Below are 24141 nucleotides of genomic sequence, written 5' to 3'. Positions count from 1 at the left end.
CCATTGGTCTTCAAACATTAATAAAAAAAATTATTTTTATTTTAAACGGTGTGTTCTCAATAATGTATTCTCTAAAATATATGAATAAAAAAATTATTTAAAAAAAAAATTATTTGCAATTTTTTTAATCAAATATTTTATGGTTTTTGGGTGCAATATATATTATAAAATATTAACGTTGTATGTAATTACTTAAACAGGAATATATCTTATTCTATAGGTATATGTGTACTCAAACAAAGGGAAACTGACATAATAAAAACATGATTATTGTAAATTAATAAAAACATTTATGTTTTTCAAATAAACTGTTATCACCTGTTAAAGTGTAATTTATTTCTGTGATGTGCAGCGGTATTTTCAGCATCATTCCTCCAGTCTTCAGAAATCATTTTAATATGATTTACTGCTCAAGAAACATTTCGTGCCGATTAATATTTTTGTGGAAACTGCTGTACATTTTTAGGAGCTGAAAGATCAAAGGAACTTCAAAGGTCTAGAAATCTTTTGTGACAAAAAAAAAACTTGTGTGTAATGAATCTAAAATAAAGAAAAATAAAAGTCTGCCATTTTAAATGCTCTTTTCCTCCGAAGTATATGTATGTATGTATGTATATATATATATATATATATATATATATATATACACACACACACACACATATATATATATATAGTAGAAAATATACGGTAATAGAATAGTAATATTACCTTTTTATTTTCTCCATTTTCTTTAAATAAATGCAACTTTAGTAAGGTTTTAATAATTATATTACTGACCCCAAACCTTTTAACTATTTATTCATTGCCAAAATAATTCATGATATGTATTATGTATAATGTGTGTATTTATTCAGTTTCTGTATATTGTTTTTTTTTAATGTTCTGGGTGTCAAACACAACCCTTGACTTGACTTTCTTTTTTTTTTTCTTCCTCATCCTGGAGAATATATTCTGGGTTACTTCCTCCGGAGTCTGAGTTTCAGACACAGGAAGCGCATCACAGCGAGTCAAAGCGATAATAAATCTCAAGCAGCCTTCGAGTCGAGTCTTGGGTTTAATTCACAAACACAAAGGTTGTTTTTTTTTTTCACCTCAAGAGTGGTTTCAGAAAACTGCTTGCTCAGCGAGTCTCAATAAATCCTGGAACTCAAGCATTATTAAAACAGTACAAACGAGCACAAGTTTACATTCCAATACGGTTTTATTGAAAGGTTCGACGCTGCAGATTACAACCAAAACAGAAATTAAATTCAATCTGCTTTTGTATATAACACTCATTTAAAACAAATGGCAACGGTTACACAAGACCAAATGAGCTTCATTTAGTAACTGCTTGGTGTTGTTTCTTCCTGTTAGAGGTGTGTTTAAAATCTGCGCTTCTATAACCATCAAATAAAAGAAAAGCAACCTAAATCAGGTTTCATCACCTTGGGAGGGAGTGTGCATTACGACCGCGGACAGCCTAGGATGGGAGTGAAGGGCTCTGGGCCTGATCTCTTGGTTCTGTTGATGTTGTTGTTGTGTTGAATCTCAGAACCCTTCTCCCTCCTCTTCCACACGGTGGACTGAGGACCTAGACGGCTTTATACTTCTGCTTCAAACAACCAGCGCGTCTGCACCGATTCAGATGAACATACTGTACACCTGCGAGCTTCACGAGCTCAAACTCACCCTTGACTAGCCATCAAGACGTGAAAAAAATACAATCACGGCAGGTTTCAAAAGAAGAACGAAGACTGAGGAAAGGAAAGGAAAGGAAAGGAAAAGTGCCCATAACACAGATTAGAAAGCATTGGTATCTCGACACTGATGTGTTAACAGGTGTATTCGGGGATCGTGGGGAGATGGGCGATCATGTAGTAGCTGTGCTTCAGCTGTCTGGCGGTTCGACCGGAGATCATCCAGCGCAGTCTCTGGCCGTTCGGCTTCAGGCTCTTGGTGGAGCAGTATTCAGACAGACATTTAGCCACAAGCTCCCGCACACAAACCAGCTCTCCAGCTTTAACCTGAAACACAGAAAAACACCAAACATTATTTTCTTCCTGAGTATTGGTGTCTTGTTTTCTAGTAGAACACGTTCTTGAATCAGGATGCGTTTACTTCACAAGTTACTGAAGATATTAGGTCTTGTTGTCTGAAAATATTATCAACATTTAGTAAACGTGATTCAAAGGCTTATTTTTTTTTGCTTGTATTATAAAACTAGCTATTTTCTATAAAATCAGGTCTTGTTTTCTGAAAATATTATCTAAATTTTGTACATTTTTGCTTAATACAAGCAAAAATATCTGCCAGTGGAAAGAATTTAAAAAAATAAAATAAATAAATGTTTAGTCTTTGAAATCAAGTTTACTTTTCCTTGCATTAAGCAAAGCTAACAAAATGTGGACATTAAAACCGGACATTATATCTTCAGTAACTTGTCAAGAATGTTATACTACAAAATAAAAGCTACTAAAAAAATAAATAATTTTTTTTTAATTGCAAAAATCAGTTTTAAATGTCAGCATTAAACGTGGATACTAATATTTTGTTAATGCATGTTATTGGTCTTACTCAAAGGTTCATTGTTTATTATTATTATTTAAAGGTTGTCATGTTTAATCAATGTTTTAAATGGATGTTCCAGTCAACAAAAGACAGCTCTCTGCTGATTTATTATTTGAAGAATCGGTTTGTCTTGTTTAGTTTCCGCATCACAGAAATCAGCATCAATGCATGTAGGACTTCTCTAATCATTCAGTGTCCCTCACTTCACTTCGGCTCAATGCAACTTCATGGTTCACGTCTCCACCCCGTTGCACAAACGAGTAAACCTCTTTAGCACTAGCTGCTTGTAGAAATAATGAAGCACACTTACAGTCAGACTCTGCTGAAGAGCATCCAGAGGCTCTCTGAGAGCAGGAAGAGGCTGATCTTCAATCTCCAGAGACAGAAGAGCCAGAGCCAGAGCCAGCAGCGACGGCTGTCGAGACACAACCAGTCAAACCCCAAACACACTGAGAGACGGATAACTGCAGACTGGCCTGAGCTTACCTTGATCTTCGTGAACATAAAGGAGCAATGGCAAGCGTTCAACTGAGCCTCCAGCCTCTCGAGGTACAGACTCCACTCACTGAAGAGAAACAGAGACTTAGGGTTATTTTCAATGCATTTATTTAACAAGGATGCATTAAAAGGATCAAAAATAACAGTAGACATTCATTCCAGTTTCCACAAAATAAAAACATTATATAATAATGCAGCTCAACAGTTTTCAACACTATTAACTTTCCCAGATTCAGATTTTCATACAATATTTAACAAACAGTTCATATTTTCTGCTTTATATTTGGTATATAGTTCAGTCATCTGTAAATTGTATTTTCTGTTTGGGTTATTTTGCCAATGATTTTGCATAATGAAGTGCTTCTACAAGGCACAAATTTTCATTAAATTCATAATTATCTATTATAAAAAAAACTAAACTGCGATAAAAAAAAATTTGATTTATAATAAAAAGTCACCGTTTTACTGTTTTTATCAGATAAATGCAACCTTTGTGAGCAGTAGAGACATTAAAATCTTAGAAACATACTCACAAACCCAGTCCAGCTCACCTTTCTGCGTCCAGCTGCTGTTGAACACGAGAGTGAAAGAGTCGCAGGAAGTGAAGGGCGGTCGGAGCCTTGACCTTCCAGAAGAGCTTCTCCAGAACGATCTTCTCCATCCTCATCATGTCGTGGACCGTGAAGAGGTTCTGGCTGATCCGGATGAGGTCGCTGGCCAAAGGAATGCTTTTCTCCTCTTCAGACGTCTTCACAGCGATGTAGAAGCAGCACAGACCCACACAGGCCAGATGCTTGGGCTGAACCTGACCACAGGAGAACACACTCAACAGGAAGCCACACAGGAAACCCCTGCGAGTCATTCTGGTTTAATGCATTCATGTCCTGCATTAAACAGTGTGTAAATGCATCTAAATGCCACTTCAGACGCAGCTTCTGGGATTCCTCTGCAATGCCAAGATGCAATGCAATGCAACAGCCCAAATGATTTTAAAATATGCACACTTTAAAAAAAAAGAAATAAAAATAAATGGCTTTATAGAAGTTTATACTAAAAAAAAAAAAAAAACTCTTATCAGAAAAGAACGATTTCTATGGCAGTCTTTCAGATACCAGCACAAAAACACTCAGCTAAATATTTTCTCATTATCTATTATAAAATATAAATAAATAAATCAAAAAAAATTTTTGTATATATATTTTTGTCAATATCGCACCCCATACCTTCATCACAGCCAGGAACCGATCAAGGAGATTCACGGCGAGGGAGAACGTCTCCGAACTGAAGCCGAAGAACCTTGTCAAGGAGAGAAGTTCTCGGACTTGAAAGACAGCTTGACCGTCATCCTCAGACCGTTGTCCTGAGCGGACTCGATGACCCGCAGGCCGCAGAGTTTGGGCTGAGACCGGGCCTCGTGGTCCAGAAGAGCTTTGAGCTGGACGGTGAAGAGCAGAGCCCCGGCTCCAGTCTCCTAATCAATCATCTAAAACAGCAACAGCACAGATACATGAAGCTGAAGCAGCATCAAACACACACAATCTACATTGTGGAGCATCATCTCAGCATGTGCTGTTAAAAGATTTTATTATGAATTTTGCATATGGACTCAATATAGCATCAGATACAAACTGAACGCATTGACCTTATATGATAATAAATAAAAAGACAACAGAATACAAAAAGATTAGAAAAGCTAGTGTTCATGTTTAAAAGAAAACTAAAAAACAAGCAGTAAATGAATAGAGAGCAAGTCTAGAAGGGACGTGTATTTTGTTTTATTATTATTATTATTATATACACATTTAAATTTATTTTTCCTCTCGATTGAAGACATTCATAAACAAATTAACTAATCGTTTAAGCATCCCCAAAAAACTTTTTTTTTTATTTACTGATAAAAGCTAGTTAAGGGTTTTATTTTTACACAAAGACATCCTATGAAATCACGATAACCACGTAAGTGACATAAAAACAAGTGTTCATCTTGTAACTTATGACCCTGAACAAGAACAAGGGTCTGAAAACATGTCCAGGCATGTCCTGCTTCCGAAACCGGGACGTTAACGGGTTACTCAGGCCCTGTCCCAAATCGCGCACTTCATGTGGACTTTCGGTCTCGTGGACTTGAAATGCGCGTACTCGCCGAGTCTACGAGTCCGTAGGCCGTCCCATTCAGCATTTTAACGCTCCGAAGTGTGCTCAGCAGCGCCCCCTTTGTACCCTTGAAGCGGTCTTCCGCGAAGCCCGCATAGAAGCAGGCTCCACGCACTTCAACTACCCAGGAATCCTTGCGAAAGACCAATCAGACAACAGATGGGAGGATATTTCGCTCACGGACTGTAAACATGGCTGAGAAGAGAATATTTAAGTGTAAAAGTATCAATGTTTTTTATGACATAGGCGTACATTTTACCAGTTGTTACTTACAGTTATACAAACATTATCGACCAGTTGATATCTCAAACATAATAATAGCGCGTTAAATAATACGATCGCATTATGATTCATTACATAAATAGAACCGAATGTCATGGCTTTATGAGTCATATAAACGTAGTATGAATATTGAAACCTATACATTTTTCTTAAACTCATTTTAATTTTGTGTTAAAATTTAACATTATGTATTATTATGTACAAATGTATTTATCATTTAAATAACCATGACATTTATTCTAATGCCCAGGTGGCATTTACAATTATAGAACTGTAAAAGCAGGCTGTGTATTTCACATGGACATATTATTTGGGAAATTAAAATTAATCCTGTTCTCTATGCTAAAGACTGTAATTTGTTTAATGATATTTGTGATATTTTTCTAATAAAGGGACTGATGAGATGACCTTTAAGTTTATTCAGCTCCGTATGGAGAGGGATAAGTCAACCAGACCTTCTTCCTGTTTCCGGCGTGACGATCGAGTCTGTCCCAAATACCTCTCAATGCACCCTCGCGGACTCGCGCTAAGGGCCCTATAGGTCTGCACTACATGACGTCACCGAAGTGTGGACTCTGAGGAAGTCCACAAGGCCGGAGTGTGCCATTTGGGACAGGGCCTCACTTAAACATTTACACGTAAACTCGAAACAAAACGGCTCTTGTTTACACTTTTCTAGTTATTTCTACGTAACGCAGTCGCGTGCAGCACATGACGTCATCGGGCGTGCGTGAGCGTGCGCGAAACGCTGGTCATGTCGGGGCATGTCCACGAACTAATCTATATTTCAGCCCAGTTAAAACCACTAACCAGTTGGTTTTGTGTCAGTCGTCTCTGAATACCAGATTTAAATCGTTTTAAATCCACATAGCCATACATTTACACTTTTAATTCAATTTAAACGCCATTTAGTATGTACGAAGAGTCTTGTGTTGATTAACTTTTCCAGGCCTGCTCAAAATAACGTTACTAGAATCTGAAAACTCACACCGCGACGTAATAAGCAACGTTTAAAAGCACCTAACGTTAAGTATAATATCTGAAACATCGATAATAATTTACTAAACTGCTTACCTTTCGTAGATTTGACGGTTTGGATTAAAAACAAAAATATGATCGTGTAAGTTCACGAAATCAATATCAAAATAAATTAAAAAAAAAAATTAAAAAGTAAATTCGAAGTATGTAGGTTTAAAGCAATGTAACTTCTGCGCTCTGCACACCCCCGACCCTCGGCGTCAGGCGAACACGCGCAGCTGTCTTCGCGCTTTATAGTTTATAATCGGAGAGTCCATATGCAAATTTAGGATCATCTTATTGGGCAGCGCTCACACAGAGCTCCGTCTTTCTGTATGCCTATTGGTTGAGCTTGGCCTGTGGGCTTTGGCAACGCCCCACTAGCAAGATATAGGCGGGGTTTACGCGCTCGACACAGTGCAAGTGAAATCCAGATAACAAATAATAAATACATTTAAAAAGTATTACAATAATTAAATCACCACCATAACTGCGTTGCAACATATTGTTTTGTATTTTTCAATTGTGTAATTGAACATTACAGAATAATTTAAAAACGAAACGAGAACAACTCTGTAATAACTCTTTCTAATCATATTGTCATTGTGAGGAATTTTCTTGAAGGTTCACGTGGTTTTAAGACAACAACAGGCCAAAACAGCAAAGAAATCTGAATATAATAAATAAATAAATAACACACACGGTGGCAGTGACTTTCACAAACAATAAAATAAAGAACTGGTTAATAAAAGTAGAAAAAGAGAAAATACTCAACATTTCTAAACAAATGCTCCAAATCCGAGGGGCCGGCGAAATGGTAATTGTGAAATATTTTTACCATTTAAAAAAAATGTTTTCTATGTGAATCTCTGTTAAAATGTAATTTATTTCTGTGCTCAAAGCTGCATCATTCCTCCAGTCTTCAGTGTCACATGATCTTCAGAAATTATTCTAATATTCTGATTTGCTGCTCAGAAACATGTATTATAATTATTATTATTATTATTATTATTATGTTGAAAACATCTGAAAACATTAGATATTTCTATTCATCAGATAATCCTGAAAAAATGTTCTGAACTGTTTTAAATATTGTTAATAATAATAATAATTATCAGAAATGTTTCTCGAGCAGTAAATCATCATATTAGAATAATTTCTGAAAACATTAAAAATCTCATGGTTCCAAAACTTTTGACTGGAAGTGTATAAATACATTTTCCTCATATATACGTGCATAAACTGGCAGGTCTGAGATGTTAAAGAGGCATAGCTGCTAATTAAGGATCTTACTGTACGCTGCTCATATGTCAGTATGCCAAACGGACGCAGGGGTGATTTGAGAAACCTTAATTATTTCCTCCTGATTGAATATTCAGATATTTAAATAATCCTCTATTATAAAGCGGGGCAGTAAAGCAGGCGTGCTCACAGTCACAGCTTGAACAGGAGAGCAGACAGAGATCCTGCTGTCTGGAGCACATGGCTCATTACTGAGATTCATCTGCAGACCTCTTTCTGCTGGAGATCTGGGCAAACTGACTTCACGACTCCAGGCCATGACTGAACTGAAGATGCTTGACATAAACAGAGCTGATTTGATGGCACCTGACAGCGCTCATAGTGTGGAAGATGAGCAGGTGAACAGTCGCCTCGTTTTAAATGTGCATGCACAATAAAAAGAGCATGCAATGCCAAATGACCTTTTACACACACTAAAAAAAAAAAAAAAAAATATTGTTTTCTAATTATCTATTAATTCTTGAATTAGGATGCATTTACTGGACAAGTGACATGATTTAATATATCATCGTTTTCTGAGAAAAAAAAGTGTTAGGTTTTGCTTAAAACGAGCAAAAAATCCAATAATAGGATAAGAAAAATAATCTAAACAAGATAATTTTTTTATTTTTTGCTTTAAATATTTTGAAGTTAAATTGAAATGTAAAATGTAATAACCCTTGGTAAACAAATCAGATCTGACACTTTTATAATCATATATGTATATATTGCACATGCATTCATATATAGGGGAAAAAACCTTTATGCATCATAATTGCGCTCATTTCTTTCTGCTGAGTTGTATTGGAGCACAAAACCATTCTTAAGTCTCTGGGGTATATTTTTTTAACAATAGCCAAAAATACATAGTATGGATCAAAATTATCGATTTTTCTTTAATGCCAAAAATCTTTAGGATATTAAGTAAAGATCATGTTCCATGAAGATATTTAGTAAATGTCCTACTGTAAATATATCAAAACTTAATTTTTGAATAGTACTATGCATTGCTAAGAACTTAATTTGAACAACTTTAAAGATGATTTTCTCAATATCTATGTTTTTTTTGCTCCCTCAGATTCCAGATTTTCAAATAGTTGTATCTCAGACAAATATTGTCCTCCTAAAAAACCATACATCTATGGAAAGCTATTTATTCAGATTTTAGATAATGCATATATCTCAGTTTAAAAAAAGTCTGCCACAGTCCTGGAGCGCACTTATCCAGGCCTGCGAGCAAACAGGAGCAATAATGAGCCTCACAAAGATCCACATGTCAACAGAAGCAGAGAGAATAACTCCTACTGGCCTGTTTATTGTGTAGGAAAAGCCCTCATATGGTTATGGCTAACCTTAGGTAATTAAATTAAATTAAAAGTTATTGTCTGTTTTGATTAAAACCATCTTGTGTTATTAGCACTGACCAGTTTTTACATCTTAATCTCACTTATATAGATATTTAATGTAAACATTAACCTTAAATTGTCATTTGAGGATTTATAGGCTATTTGTTCCCTGTTTTGCATGATGTGTAGCCAATAGACAAACACTACTGGTAAAGATTTTATTGGATTAAAAAAAAATATATAGTAATATTTGTTGTGGCTCATTAAAATAATATATATATATACAAGTTCGCGTAAATCAAATAATAAAAAAAAAAAAAAAATTTATATATATATATTGCGTTTTTAAAATGTATTGGCATTAAACAGCGCCCTCGAGTGAAGACTTTTCCACAGATAGACTTTTATTTTGAAAGTAAGGACGACGCACCTTTATTATGAAATTCACAAATTCTCCTCCCGGATGTTTTTCCTCGGGGCGAAAAACACGGACTTATTCATTGTTTTCAAAATGAAGGATGTCTGTTTAGATCGACATTTATCGTAGTTTTGGCTTGCATTCTTACAGGAAAAACGACCGTTTAATTCAGAAATAACTATATAAGATATTTGTAAACAAAACATTAGCGGGCTGCTGCTGCTTGTGGTTCAGCAAACATGCCTCTCGGGTTAAAACCGTGCTGTTCTGTCTGCAAGACCAGCTCGTCCTCCATGTGGAAGAAAGGAAACCAGGGGGAGATTTTGTGTAACACCTGCACGGGTAAAAACACCAGCAGCGGGAGCTCCGGAGGATCTACTTCCTCCTTCGCCATCCAGCCGAACAACGGCGGAGGGAGACAGGTTTGAAGAGGAGCTTAAACACTAGCTTTGTGACGTCAGATTGGCGCGAGCTCTCTTTTAGACTGGACTAAAACTATTCAAAATAACTCTACATTACAAACAGAGCTGGACAGATCACTCATACACTGCAATCAGTTACTGATAACGTTAGTTATTAATGTAATCTGTTACAGTACACTATGTAACGCGACTACTTTTAGATTACTTTTGACGTTATCTCGCTTTTTTATTGTATTGATTTAAATAGGGATAATACTGTACCATATATATATATATATATATATATGTGTGTGTGTATACATTATATATACGTATTTATATATAAGCAATTATTACTATATTATGTCTACTTTTAAATGCCTTTATACAAAGCTTAAAAAGTTTATAAACAAAACCACTGACACTAATCTTGTGTTTTATAGTCCAGACAGGAAATCCACAGACGCTCCGCTCGGTTACGGAGCACCAAGTACAAAGCTCCAGCGTCTGAGAAGAAAGTCTCGACCAAAGGAAAGGGACGACGACACGTTTTCAAATTGAAAAACGTAAGTGCTTTTCATCCAGGATGGTTTATTGGTGTTTTTTTCCAACAATATCTATGTGGGTTAAAAGAATACTTCACCCCAAAAATGAAAATGCATCAGATTTGGAGAAATGTAGTGTTGCATCAGTGTCTCCGCAATGGATGTGAATGGGTGCCGTTAGAATGAGAGTACAAACAGCTGATAAAAACTACTTTTTTTACTTCAAAACATCGCATCATCGTTTCTTATTAAGAAACAAACTCATGTGCATCTTGGATGGCCTGAAGGTGAGCAGATTCTAATTGCATTTTCATTTTTGGGTGACGATGCTTCAATTGCATTTATTTATTTATTATCTTCTCTTCTTCACATGACTATAGCCAATCAAAGCTCCAGAATCTGTGTCAACGATCATCACATCAGAGTCCATGTTTTACAAGGTACTCATCACTCCTTTCTGCTCTTCAGAGTGTTTGTTTTTGTTCTCCTGACACTTATTTATTCACTAACCTGCTTGTGTTGTGTTCAGGGCGTCTATTATCAGATAGGAGATGTTATTAAAGTAGTGGACGAGGACGACGGTAAACCATATTACGCACAGATTCGTGGTTTCGTCCAGGATCAGTACTGTGAGAAAAGCGTGGCATTGACTTGGCTGATCCCGACTCAGAGCAGTCCTCGAGATCGATTTGATCCTGGCACATACATTGTTGGTAAGTTCATGCAGAAATACATTGATTTTGCATATGTGATATTCATTTTATGCAGCCGAAAAAAAAAAAAAAAAAAACATTGCATGGGTAAAAATTATCGATTTTTTATTTTATGCCCAAAATGATTAGGATATTAAGGAAAGATCATGTTCCATGAAGATATTTTGTAAATATAACAAAATCTGCATTGCTAAAAACTTAATTTGAACAACTTTAAAGATAATTTTCTCAATATTTAGATTTTTTTAGCACCCTCAGATTCCAGATTTTCAAATAGTTGCATCTCAGACAAATATTGTGCTTCTAATAGAGCTGAAACAACGAATCGATTTAATCGATTAAAATCGATTATTAAAATAGTTGTCAACTAATTTAGTCATTGATTCGTTGCTAAATAACTTTTATTTGCCGTAAGCGGCTCATTTTGTGCATATTTCAAATCTGCGGTGACCAAAGTGTGGCAGTAATGAGCCACCGGAGGTTTTACTCAGCCAGTACAGCAGGAGAAGTAGCGAATAGCCAATAGCTGGCCTCGTTTTATGTCACGTGCTTCCCGAACAGCGTCTCTGCAGCCATGTGGGAGTACTTTACATTGAGCCTTTAAAAAAGAAGAGTAACCTGTAAACTCTGCACTACTGAACTGTTTAAGGGGACGTTCACATATCGCGTCTTTTGCGCGCTCCAGTTCGTTATTTCCAACACCGCACCGCATCGAGTTAAAAACATCTCAACTTTTCAGAATGCAGCAACCGCACCGCGGGTCATGTGACAAGAACTAACCAATCAGCTTCATCCTTTCCCGTAACAACGTTAAAAGCTCAGTCAAGATGAAAGGAACAGCTGATCATAGTTGTATATGGATTTCCATTTTGAAATAAATTTAGTAGCAGAGCTACTGCAAGCGATTTTTAGAGCTGCAAATCCATTTATCCTTTGCTGAAATTTCCGCGTCTTCAAGGAGAGAGCACGTCATGGTTGCTTATCAAAGGCAGACGCCTCAGGGGCGCTTCTGCGCGAGCGCTTTGGAAAGAAGGAGAAAGCGGTGCGCCTAGCGTTTTCCACGTGTTTTTAGGCGCGATTTGTGAACGGCCCCTAATACTTTCATTTGTGCAGATTCTCCAGTACAATGTTGTTTGCAAATGTTTAGTCGTAAAAGCTGATAACATTGCTTTTTAACAGTTAACATTTAAAGCTTTACCAACATGTTCTGTGATCAGTTTGTCGTTTACCAGTTCAAAATTCAGTCGTGCAGCCTAATTATGACTGAATGAGAGAGGTAAATGTAGATATTTGAAATGCACTTTTTTTTCTAAGTATTATTCACTGCTCTTTTTCACACAGCAGGTTTTTTGTGTGTGTCCTATTTTTTTTTCTGGACAACCTTCTGATGGATTTTACTTTAAATTGTGAGTTCCATTCAGGTTTCATGCCATTGGCACTTTATTCGAAGGATTGTTTACAATTTCACAGCAAAAGCTATAAAGCTTTTTCCCAGTATATAATAAAATACAATGCACTGCAATCTTATTCTGTTTGATCCTTATTCTTCGTGAAAATATGTTCTGAAAGATTCCTTAATAAGCTTCGTTCGGGATGTTAAACTACTTTAGGAGCTCTAAGGACTGCCATGGTGAAAACATTATTTGAAATCTCCTTGTGAAATTTGCTAGAGTATGGGTCAGTGTTCTGATTGCAGAAGAGTTCGACAAAGGATTACTAACACAATAAAACAACTCCAGGTATATTTTTGATGAGGATATGACAGTGCAAAATGGTTAAAATCTCTTAAATCTATGCTGAATGATAAAGACCATTTATTAATAATTTACTTGGGGAAAAAATGGAAAAAACTAAAATATAAGTACATAAACCGATTAATCGTAAAAATAATCGACAGATTAATCGATTATCAAAATAATCGTTAGTTGCAGCCCTAGCTTCTAATAAACCATACATCAATGGAGAGATGATTTAATAAGCTTTCAATCTAAATTTTGAAAACTTGACCCCTGTGACTGGTTTTTCGGGTCATATTTGAGCGTCTCAGAGCATCACTACAGTGTTCAATTTCTGAATTAATCATTTCAGTCACTGATTCAAAAATCCACATGACATCATTTGTGTTTTTTCTAAATGCATCAGCCGGTTTCCACGAATCATTTGAATGAATGATTCAGTGAATTACCCGTTAAGGTTAATTATCATTATTGAAAAAGTCATTTTTTATTTTGACAATATCGTACACAAATGTACTCTGCTCCACTTTAAACTGATTCTGTGATTTTGGATCTCTTTGTGTAGGCCCTGAAGAGGACTTGCCAAGAAAAATGGAGTACCTGGAGTTCGTCTGTCACGCCCCGTCTGAGTATTTCAAGTCTAGAAGCTGTCCGTTCCCAACATTACCGGTTTGTCCAGAGAAAGGCTACATCTGGACTCATATAGGACTGACGCCTGCTGTGGCTGTCAAAGAAACCGTGGGGTGACGCAAACCTTAAACCCTGACTGAACTGAATTGGTTTGATTTACGTGAACTTGTAATTTCAAACACAAGATCATGTGTGGTATCGCCTTTTGAAGAGTACATTTCATATTATTTTTCATAGCGAAACAGCTGTACAGATTGCAAATTGAAACTTGATGCACAAAGTTAATTTGTAACATGTATATTAACCGGATTCCATGTGCATCTCTCAGATCTGTTTTCTGAGCTTGCAGTAACAAACTCCTGTTCAGCTGAGCCTGAAACAGACTCCGACTCTTGCATTAGATTAGCAAAAATGTGACCCTGGAGCACAAAACCAGTCAAAAGGGTATTTTTTAGAAACTGAGATATATAGGTCATCTGAAAACTGAATAAATCATCTCGCCATTGATGTATGGTTTGTTATGAGGACAACATTTGTCTGAGATACAACTATTTGAAAATCTGGAATCTGAGGGTGCAAAAAAATCTAAATATTGAGAAAATCATCTTTAAAGTTGTGAAAAATGAAGTTTTAAGCAATTAATATTTCTAATCAATACTTTAGTTTTTATATATTTATAGTAGGATGTTTACAAAATATCATGGAACATGATCTTTTCTTAATATCCTAATGATTTTTGGAATAAAAAGAAAAAAAAATGTATTTTTGACTCATGCAATGTATTGTTGGTCTATAATAAATGTCATCTTCGTGCATTTGCATATTTTGTTATGATGCTTGCATCACATAAACAGAGTACGTCAAACGTTTACATTTTTATATTTTTAGGGGAAGTTAACTTAATGTAGGTTTTTTTGCATAATATTTTTAGATCAAACAGTTATTGCAAAAGTACCACCGCGGACCACCTTGGAGTAAAAGAAGAATGAAATTTTAAACTATTTTGCCTCTCAATGCGGAGAATGGACACACGGGATGCATTTATTACAAAAGCGTCAGCTAAATGACTAAATGTAATTACAGAAATGTAACAGTTAACTCTTAAACACAATGCAATGAAGTGTGAAATTCTAAATACTGCTTGGTAAAACACCGGTGATAAAATAAATAAACGGATTTAAAACCCCAAGAACAACAAGAAACGCGTTTTGGGTGTACGGTTTGAAACTTGCTGCTGTTTGCTTTCCGTCGTCTGACGCGCTTGCTGTTGGCGGGAACATTTGTAAACATCAACGGAAAAACAATGGAGGAGTCGGAGAAGAGCAGTGAATCTGTCTCCGCTAACAGCCATGTGGATAAAGCTGAAGATGGCTCTTCTAATCGAAATGACTCGGTTAAATCATCTCAATCTAAACCGAGACTCAAGCTCTTCAGTAAAGTGATGGAGAAGAGTCTGCAGTGGCTGCTGGACAACGCCAGGTACGAACTACAGCTGTTCCATTCCTTTGTTGTCTCTTACTAAGTTAGTTTAACTCTTTGTGTCAGTTTCGACAGGTTTTCCCACTGTTTCCAGCCTCTGTCAAAGCAGAATCCTCAGCTGACTGAAGCCATGCATAAACAGTTAATCAGCCAGCTGCAGACTTTAGTTCAGGTAAATTAATTTAACCTTAAATACAATACTGGCGAGAACATCCGGGCGCTTTCCAAACGAAGATTCGAATCCTTTGCGAATCATTTGTGTTCGAACCAGTGATTCGGTACGCGTATCAAAAAGTGTGTTGACAACTAATTTTCAGGGATAAGGTGCTAAAGAAAGGTTGCTATATGACGTTTTGGTTTCATTACATAACCAGGACGTAAAATTGTGTATCTGCTATAGTTATGAGAGAAATTATCCTTTTTAAAGCTTCGATTCAAAGCTTCGAATCAATTACTTTGCAAAATGATTCACTGTTTCGAATTGCGCGACACCGCACACGCTGGTCAAAACTGCAACAAAAACTCAGGCTAAAACATGCATATAAACTTCTATTTGCAAACCCAATGCAAATTCTTTCTATCTTGTAAGTATACTTCATTAAATGGAATCAAAATAATGAATTACCATCAAATACGAAGTGTCTGTATTGAATAATAAATACATTTACGAAGTGTCTGTATGATTTAATAAAACATAATACAGACATTTCATATCAACTTTATTAAAATTATTTATTAATTGCATTGAATAGATCACGGTTTCAATAAAAACCCTTGCAGCTGGTTTGTTAAAAGCGTTTTTATGCATGTTTTCATGCATGAAAAGTCATTTTCAGTTGATTTAAAGTTTTGAGAAGCTTTGTTTCTCTCATCACTAACCCAAAAGTAAACGGAAAGACAAAACTATTTAACAATTTGGTCTGAGACATTATTTGCATGTCATTTTCTCATTTTATAGGTTGTAAATATAAGGGGATATCTTCTTGCATTCTTCTTATGGTAGCTTTCTGCATTTGTGTTTTAGTAGTAATGATGTTTAATATGCTTGTGTGTTTCAGAATGAAATCTCCGCTGTGATTGAGGAGGGAGACCTGCAGGTGAAGTTTGAAGAGCTAGACAGACTGGAGGAGCTCGCTAAAGACACACCACACGCTGCATGGTGACTTCACAGCCCTTTCATAGCAAAAAAAAACACAATAAAATGAAAAACACAAGCAATGACCAAAATATGTTCAATGTGTGCTGCAGCCATATTATTCTACTTTGAAATGTGCCTTCTGTGTCAGAATGTCTGTTTTTTTTATGATCTGTGTGACTCCACCCCCACTGCCAGATCAACCAATAGGATTTAAACACGCTGGGTTGCCAGTTGGTGGAAAACTCATCAGACACGGAGTCCAGCAAATGAACTTTTCTGATTCAAACAAACGGATGCAAAGACTGTCTTTTTAAACAGTCATCTGTTTTTGCTAATAAACTCTTTATTTTGAATATGGACTGCAGTATCCATTTCAACCGCTAGTAGTCAATATTACATAGATGCAAAAAAAATCACTTGTATAACTAAATGAAACATTTTATGAGTCTTGCATGTTAAACGTGTAGTGATGTTATCGCTGAGGCTCATTGTTTTGTGTCGCAGGCGTCCGAGCGGCGATCCAGAGCAGGATGTGTGTAGTGGTTTAGTGTCTTATTATAAGAAGCAGGAGGAGTACATGCGGATCCAGCTGAAGAAGCTCCAGAAGGAGAATGCAGGTCTTGCTCAGAAAGTGCAGGCCGGCCGAGAGAACATCACACAGACCGAGCAGCACATCGCCTCAGGAGTCGAGGAGTGGAGGGTACCAGAAAAAAGTCATTTCGCTGATACACTCACACATTTTTATTGCCATGTATCCAGAAATTAAGCTTTGTGTCTTCTTCTCCATCTGCAGGCATCCCTTGAAGATCTGGAAGCTTTCGTCTCGACTCTTTCCCCGTCTGAACACTTCGGGTCTCTTTAACATCCATGGTCATTTCTTAGATTTACTGACACATGAATATAATTTTACTCTGCATCTGCAAGGTTTATTTTGTGTTATAATATGCCATTAATATGTGTACTCTATTCATTAAACAGATTCTCTTGCACTTTTTAATAAAGTGTTGATTCATTGTCTCTTTATAAAGTTAAAGGATGAATAAAACATCACGATGGAATCATAAACATAATAAATAATCTACATGGCAACTAGAATGTCTAAAAGTATCAACTAAAGTTTAGTATTTTAATATATAAGATCTTATCTTACTCATAATCTAATTTTCATTGCATTTTTTTATTTTATAAATTGTTAACCGTTTTATTATTGAGTTTTTGATATGATATAGGCAGAAACTGGTGTATTTGTTCAAGGGAACTCTTTCTTCCAGTATTGTTGTTATTCATGCAATAAATACACTAATAAAAAATAAGTAATGCAAGCTTATATTGTAGCCTGTTTATTAACACAAACTCTGGCTGTAAAATAATGCCTTTTTTTGTATGTCAAGTTCCTGATTTTTATCCAGAGTACCAATATATCACGGATTTAGCATTTTAATAGTTAAATCAGGTAAATATATATTTGAAAAAGTATTTTAAATGATTGAAAATGTATTGTGAATCACTAGTGTTAATCACTGCAGCAACACGTGTGCTTTTCTGATCTAACACCAAGTGATCACAGGGTTGCCAAGTCCGCGCTTTTCCCGCGGGTTTAAGCGACCCCTATAACGTGATATTAAGCCAATAAAATGCGAATTTTAAGAGGGAATATTACAAAAAAAAGTGGTTTTACCCCATCGGAAAGCGATTTTTTACTGGGTATCCCCCTCAAAACGTGATTGCGCTAGTTTAGACTAATAATTTGGTGGGTTTTGGGTTTGTGTAAACCTGGCAACCCTACGTGATGAACACAATGACACTGTAAGCGGCAGCCGCTCGGATTTTCTATTTGTACTTTTTTATACAAATATATATACATGATTTAGTTCCAGAAGTGATGACGGAAATATTTTCAACGTTGTTCGGACAAAATGACGCACAGCCATCTGCAGTGCCAGCAGGTTTGGGATTCGCCGCCGGTAAACCTCCCCCGCCGATGCCGTCAAACCAAGCGCCGGTGGCGGCTCAGATTCCAGGACAGCTCGGGGATGAGGGGCCTACACTGCGAAAACCCGGAGCCATGAACGAACCTTTCTATTTACTTCGAGAACTTCCCGGTAAATACGTCTTTAGTCTCTCTAGTGCTCAGGAATACACTACAGACTGAATAATGTTATGTAACTGATTAGTTGTGTTTGTTTTGATTCAGTCGGGAACGAGCTGACGGGAAACACGAACCTCATCACGCATTATAATCTGGAGCACGCGTTTAATAAATTCTGCGGCAAGAAAGTGAAGGAAAAACTGAGCAATTTCTTACCAGAGCTACCAGGTGAAGCAAATACGCTTGTTTTTCGAGAAGAGCAGATGCATATTATCAACTGAACTCCATGAAAATGGCACAAATGTTTTCTAAAATATTGTGACTCCATACCTCAACACCAGTCTTAAGGTTTTTTTGTTGTTGTTGTGATTCTTTTTAATAAAAAATGTATACATTGTTTAAAAAAAAACAGCTTAATAAATAACATTTCCATTAATGTATGGATTGTTAGGATAGGATGCAACTATTTGAGGCTGCAAAAAAAATAATAAAGAAAAAATAATACAATGAATCGTTCATTCAAACGATTCGTTCAAACCGGCTGATTCAATTAGAAACAACGCAAATTGTCATTATGAATGGATTTTTGAATCACTGACTGAAATGATTCATTCAGAAACAAAACACTGCAGTGATGCTCAAATGTGACCCGAAAAACCAGTCACAAGGGTCAGTGTTTCAAAATTTAGATTGAAAGCGCTGAATAAATGATCTCGCCATTGATGTGTGGTTTGTTAGGAGGAAAATATTTGTCTGAGATACAACTATTCGAAAATCTGGAATCTGAGGGTGCTAAAAAAATCTAAATATTGAGAAAATCACCTTTAAAGTCGTTCAAATGAAATTCTTAGCAATGCATATTACTAATAAAAATTAAGTTTTGATATATTTACAGTACAAAATATCTTCATGGAACATGGTCTTTACTTAATATCATAATGATTTTTGGCATACAAGACAAATCTTTAATTTTGACTCATGCAATGTATTGTTGTCTATTGCTACAGCTTGCTCCAGGGTCTGTTATCACAGCTGTGTTGTCTCTCTCTCACAGGTATGATTGACTGTCCAGGAGTCCAGGACGGCAGTTCTCTGCGCTCTCTCATAGAGAAGCCTCCGGTCTGTGGAAACTCTTTCAGTCCGCTGACCGGAGCTCTACTCACTGGGTTTCGATTGCACACCGGCCCGGTAAACTATTGCACTAACACCCAACCAGCTCCCTGTTCTGACAAAGCTTTTCCAACATCTTCTCCGAGCCGCGTGTTCACAGTGTTTGTGTGTGTCGCAGCTTCCAGAGCAGTACAGACTGATGCACATACAGCCGCCGAAGAAAAAGAGCAAACAGAAACGCAATCCCCGACCGCTGGATCCTCTGCCTCCAGGTGACACACACACACACACACACCTTAGGTTTAACACATGCGCTCAAACACACACGGCATTAACTCATCTGTGTTTCCTGCGCAGAGACCCCCTCGGATTCTGACCCCAAGAAGAAGAAGAAAAAGAGGGACGATGATCCCGATCGCAAGAAGAAAAAGAAAGACAAGAAGAAGAAAAAGGCAAGTGGCTCATAGTCCAGCTGACTATATTATTAATGCACCTAATAGTGATCTGACACGTGGATGTTTTGTGCATATAAAGTGAAAAACAACTAGTCTTCATCAGTTTACCTTTTTACATAAATGAAGAGAAACCATAAAAAGATCTCAAGTAGCGATGCCAGGTTTCTACTCAAAACTACCTCAAACGTGTTCAGGGTTATTATTATTAATTTTTTAAATAATTTTTCTTCTCTCTTAGAATCGACACAGTCCTGATCACCCTGGTCTTACTGGATCTCAACCCAACAGCAACAGCCTGAGATAGAGTGTGTGTGTGTGTGTGTGTGTGTGTTGAACAGTGTTAGAGACCCTGATATGGACCAGTGTGTTTGATTGATGTTTACAGTTGGAAGATTTCTGCCTTTTTTTGGGGGGGGGGGGGTTGTAAAGCAATCCTGAATGAATAAACTTTGTTATTCTTAACACACGCTTTAAATCATTTATCTTGTACATTACTTGAGAATAATCAATCTGAATCTCAATCTTTATGAGTGTGTGTCCAGTCTGTGCGTTTGGTCACTTTTTGTCGGAGTGTAGTGTTGCACAGAAAACAAGATGTCAAGGGATTTGTGTCCAGACCTAAAAAAGTAATGAAAAGTCACAAATAGTTGTAGACAGTCGACTTTTAAGGTGAGTGGAAACTAATTAAACATATTTTTAAATCCTTATCCTGTCAGTAGAGGGCAGTGTTGAACAAAAACCACAGTCTATAGTATTTGTGTGTGTGAATGAATAGCATTCCTCTACATTCCTCTGTTCCTGTGTGTGGAAATATGCAAAACTGTTTGTTAGATCATGCTCTCGGAAAAAAAAGTGCAAAAGCTGTCGCTTGGTTGGTATCTTTTCAAAACGTATATCTTTCAAAGAAGCGTTTTTATCCCTGAAGGTGCAAATCAGGCTGTGCATTATTACCTGAACGGTATGTTTTAGCACTTAAAAGGTGCAATTCAGTCGCTTTTAAAAGGGTGTCATTGCAGTTACAGCTTTTGTGCCTTTATGAGAAAAAAAAATCTATAAAAAAGTCAGAGCTAAGTTTTCTTACATAAAAAGTGGGCAAAAAGAAGGCCCTAAAGTAACCAATACTAATAGTAATGCAGATGCCTGTTGGGAAACAGATTTCTGAGCCATGGCTGGACTGGCCATTGGGCATACCGGGCATTTGCCCGGTGGGCCGACGTGCTATTAGGGCCGATATATCTCATACTCATACTTTTTTTTTTTTTAACGGCCCATAAAATTTGTACATCGGCGGCCCATTCGTTTTTTTTTTTTTTTGCTTAATTGGCGGCGCTGGGTTTGTGCCGGTGTAATGCATTGGTCAAAGTCAGTGTTAGTTTTTTTTTTCTGACAGACCAGCCCATGAAACACGTAGATCAGCGGCCCATTGGCTCTTTTCTTGATTGACACTGGGCTGGCCCAATCACAACTTTAAACGAGTGAGCGAGCGGCAGCAGTGTCAGTGTGTATCTGTAAAAAAAGATGGAGAAGAAACGCAAGGAATGTGCAGATAAATAGCGTGAAAAAATAGAACCAGGCCCTTAAAGCAGACACTGTAAACTGTGTCAAAATATATGTTTTCTGACCTTCATCAGCTCCTGTGGCAGATGATGATAGTGAGGTCGGAGGATCAGGAGAGAGATGAGAAAGTGTAGAGCCTGCGGTAAGCATAACTACTTTCAAAACACTTAGGCCATGTCATGAGTGTAGATTATTTCCACATCTGCATAGTTGACGATTACCGCAATTCACTAGAAATTTAATAAGAGTACATGTTTTCCGCCAAAATAAAAGCTTGATGCAGTTTGCGTCAAAATAAAAGATCATGTGCTTATCTCTTTCAAGTATAGAAATTGGTACAACTAATTAAGAAAGTTTCCTTTATTTTTTGTGCATTTGTTTTACAAAATATGGCTATTACTGTCATTGGATTAATATTATAACTATTATTATGTATAGGTGTAATGTAAATAGACACTAAAAGAGGTTTGGATCTTTCTTTGTTTAATTTGCACACTGAATATGGGTTGGACCTTTTAATTTTTAACTCTCAAAGTGCACCAGATAAATGAATTTAACATTAAAATGCACAAAATTTTCTCATTGGGGGGGGGGGGGCGAACCCCCCTAGAAGGACCGAGGACACACCACCATAGTTTTAACAAAAATCCTGTAAGAAACACTGGTATTGCTATGCCAGAGCCGCTTATAGCTTGTTTTAGGATTCACCGCTGTGGAGTATAGTTCAACTGTATTAATAAATATAAAATTTTGACTTATTTCATCTGTTAACTCTCACTCGTTCCTATACTCACTCATTACATGGCATTAGTGGTTTTAATGAATAGGAGTTGGTATGCATATAATTAAGGGCGTGCAAAGATGGGTGGTGTTTATGATCATATAGTGGGTCGGTCTGGACAAAAATGCCCGGGCCAATTTTTTGTCCCGGTCCAGCCCTGTTCTGAGCTCATCACAGCTTCGGTGTCTCCTAGATCCAGATCTCTGAATCAGCTCAGTGCGAGCAGGTGAAGTCACTGAGAGGAAACACTGAAGACAGCTCAGACTTTACTACAGACTCGTGTCCCTCGTGACACAGACACACAGCATGAGGTTCAGCTGGAACCACAGAGGGTGGTGAAAACTTCCCAACGCATCACAGGGACACCACTTCCTGCTCTTGAGGACATCCAGAGGAAACGCTGTCTACATCGAGCTCGCAGCATTCTCATGGACTCCTCTCACCCTGACCATGGACTGTTTAACCTCCTGCCCTCCGGGAGACGCTTCAGGAGCCTCCGGACAAGGACCACAAGACTCAGGAACAGCTTTTTCCTTAAATCTGCCTATAGTGTACATACACTTTTACATAATTCACCTGTATAGTATGTTCATAGCACACCTATCTGTATATCATGCTAATAGCATTTAAAATCTGCAAATTATGTTCATAATACTTATCTGTATAGTTATTGTACATATTGTAGACCATGTATATTCTGTACTTCCTGCTTATTGCACTTCTGGTTAGATGCTAACTGCATTTCGTTGCCTTGTACCTTACATGTGCAGTGACAATAAAGTTGAATCTAATCTAATCAAAATTAAAAGAAATAAACATTTGAAATATATCAGTCTGTGTTTAATGAATGAATATACAAGTTTAACTTTTTAAATGGAATTAGTGAAATAAATCAACTTTTTGATGATATTTTTTTGTTACCTGAATCATACATGTAGCATTTGTTTAAATCTGTTATCTGCGTTTTGTATGATATTGTCACGTACCGGACGAAAAACAATAAAAATCTCAATAATAATAAAACAAATAATAATTTTACCTAAATAAAACAAGTGTCGGTGTTAACCGAGAGACTATGAAAAATAGCCTGAAAATGAGTCAAAATAAAATGTAAATATTAGATGAAAACAAAACATATAAAAATAAATGCAGGCAACTAAACTTTTTTTTTTTTTTTTTTACTGAAAGTAAAGCTAAACATAAATACAAAGGTACAAAAAAACTTTAAATAAAATAAAAACTATATAAAAAAAATATTAATACTATAAAAGAAACATAAAAATAGTAAAATACCACTGCATTAAGTATCAAATCTACATCTGGCTAGTTTATTTCTGTATTTTATTGCCATCACCAGCAGATCGTGACATGCTTCAGATGAACTCAATCAAGACTCCAGTGAACAATTCAGAGAAAAAGTTTGCATATTTAATGTTTTTGGTGCTTCAAATCTGACATGCTTGCACTCGGGACGCTTTCTTCCTCTCACACCTTCTCTTCTGATCTCATATATCTCTCTCACGCTGAGATCTGAATCGTGTCACGTACTAATAACAATAAGGCACTAGTTTCACACAAAACATTCATCTGAAAGAGACACATCATCAGCTGACCTTTCAAATATGAATACACATCATGCTATTTACAGAGCACATCTACAATAATAACAGAAACACAAAAACTGGTAACATTTCAGTGACTATTACACACAAACACTCATTTCTGTCGCTTTATAAAAGTCATGTTAAATCTGCCTGAAATGTTTCAGCATTGGGATACAGCACGAAAAGCTTTCCAAAAGACAGAAAAACAGACCTATAATACAACATTCATTGCTCTTTCTCTTTGGTGAACAGACAGCTGAGATAGTCCAGCAATCACAGCCAATGTGTGTGCAGTCCAATAAATATCTGTTTAAAAATATTACGTTCGCTTCGCAGGCAGATTGTAGATTTCAA

At 36.6% G+C, this 24141-nt stretch overlaps 3 protein-coding genes and 1 pseudogene across 3 annotated transcripts; 3 read left to right on the top strand and 1 right to left on the bottom strand.

Annotated features, from left to right (window-relative positions):
* Positions 1-1185: 1185 nt before the first annotated feature.
* On the bottom strand, positions 1186-4534 carry LOC132109380 (cyclin-G1-like; annotated as a pseudogene).
* A 5034-nt stretch (positions 4535-9568) lies between these two features.
* LOC132110053 (GATA zinc finger domain-containing protein 1-like) lies at positions 9569-13838 on the top strand. The gene is made up of 5 exons (XM_059516638.1): positions 9569-9971; positions 10394-10516; positions 10876-10935; positions 11025-11208; positions 13510-13838. The coding sequence occupies exons 1-5, from the start codon at positions 9789-9791 to the stop codon at positions 13689-13691; spliced, it is 732 nt and encodes a 243-aa protein (XP_059372621.1). The 5' UTR covers positions 9569-9788; the 3' UTR covers positions 13692-13838.
* Positions 13839-14808: 970 nt separating this feature from the next.
* LOC132110052 (polyamine-modulated factor 1-like) lies at positions 14809-17192 on the top strand. The gene is made up of 5 exons (XM_059516637.1): positions 14809-15053; positions 15120-15225; positions 16112-16212; positions 16696-16891; positions 16985-17192. Exons 1-5 carry the CDS (start codon positions 14878-14880, stop codon positions 17051-17053), a joined length of 648 nt encoding a protein of 215 aa, XP_059372620.1. The 5' UTR covers positions 14809-14877; the 3' UTR covers positions 17054-17192.
* Positions 17193-17942: 750 nt separating this feature from the next.
* Positions 17943-20247, top strand: med19a (mediator complex subunit 19a). Its single transcript, XM_059516636.1, has 6 exons — positions 17943-18293; positions 18386-18508; positions 19335-19468; positions 19569-19662; positions 19748-19842; positions 20084-20247. Exons 1-6 carry the CDS (start codon positions 18074-18076, stop codon positions 20147-20149), a joined length of 732 nt encoding a protein of 243 aa, XP_059372619.1. The 5' UTR covers positions 17943-18073; the 3' UTR covers positions 20150-20247.
* The last annotated feature ends 3894 nt before the right edge of the window (positions 20248-24141 follow it).

This window comes from Carassius carassius, chromosome 29 (genome assembly GCF_963082965.1).
Source record: "Carassius carassius chromosome 29, fCarCar2.1, whole genome shotgun sequence".
NCBI lineage: Eukaryota > Metazoa > Chordata > Actinopteri > Cypriniformes > Cyprinidae > Carassius > Carassius carassius.
The sequence above is the reverse complement of the archived record's forward strand: the minus strand, read 5'-3'. Positions and strand labels throughout refer to the sequence as shown.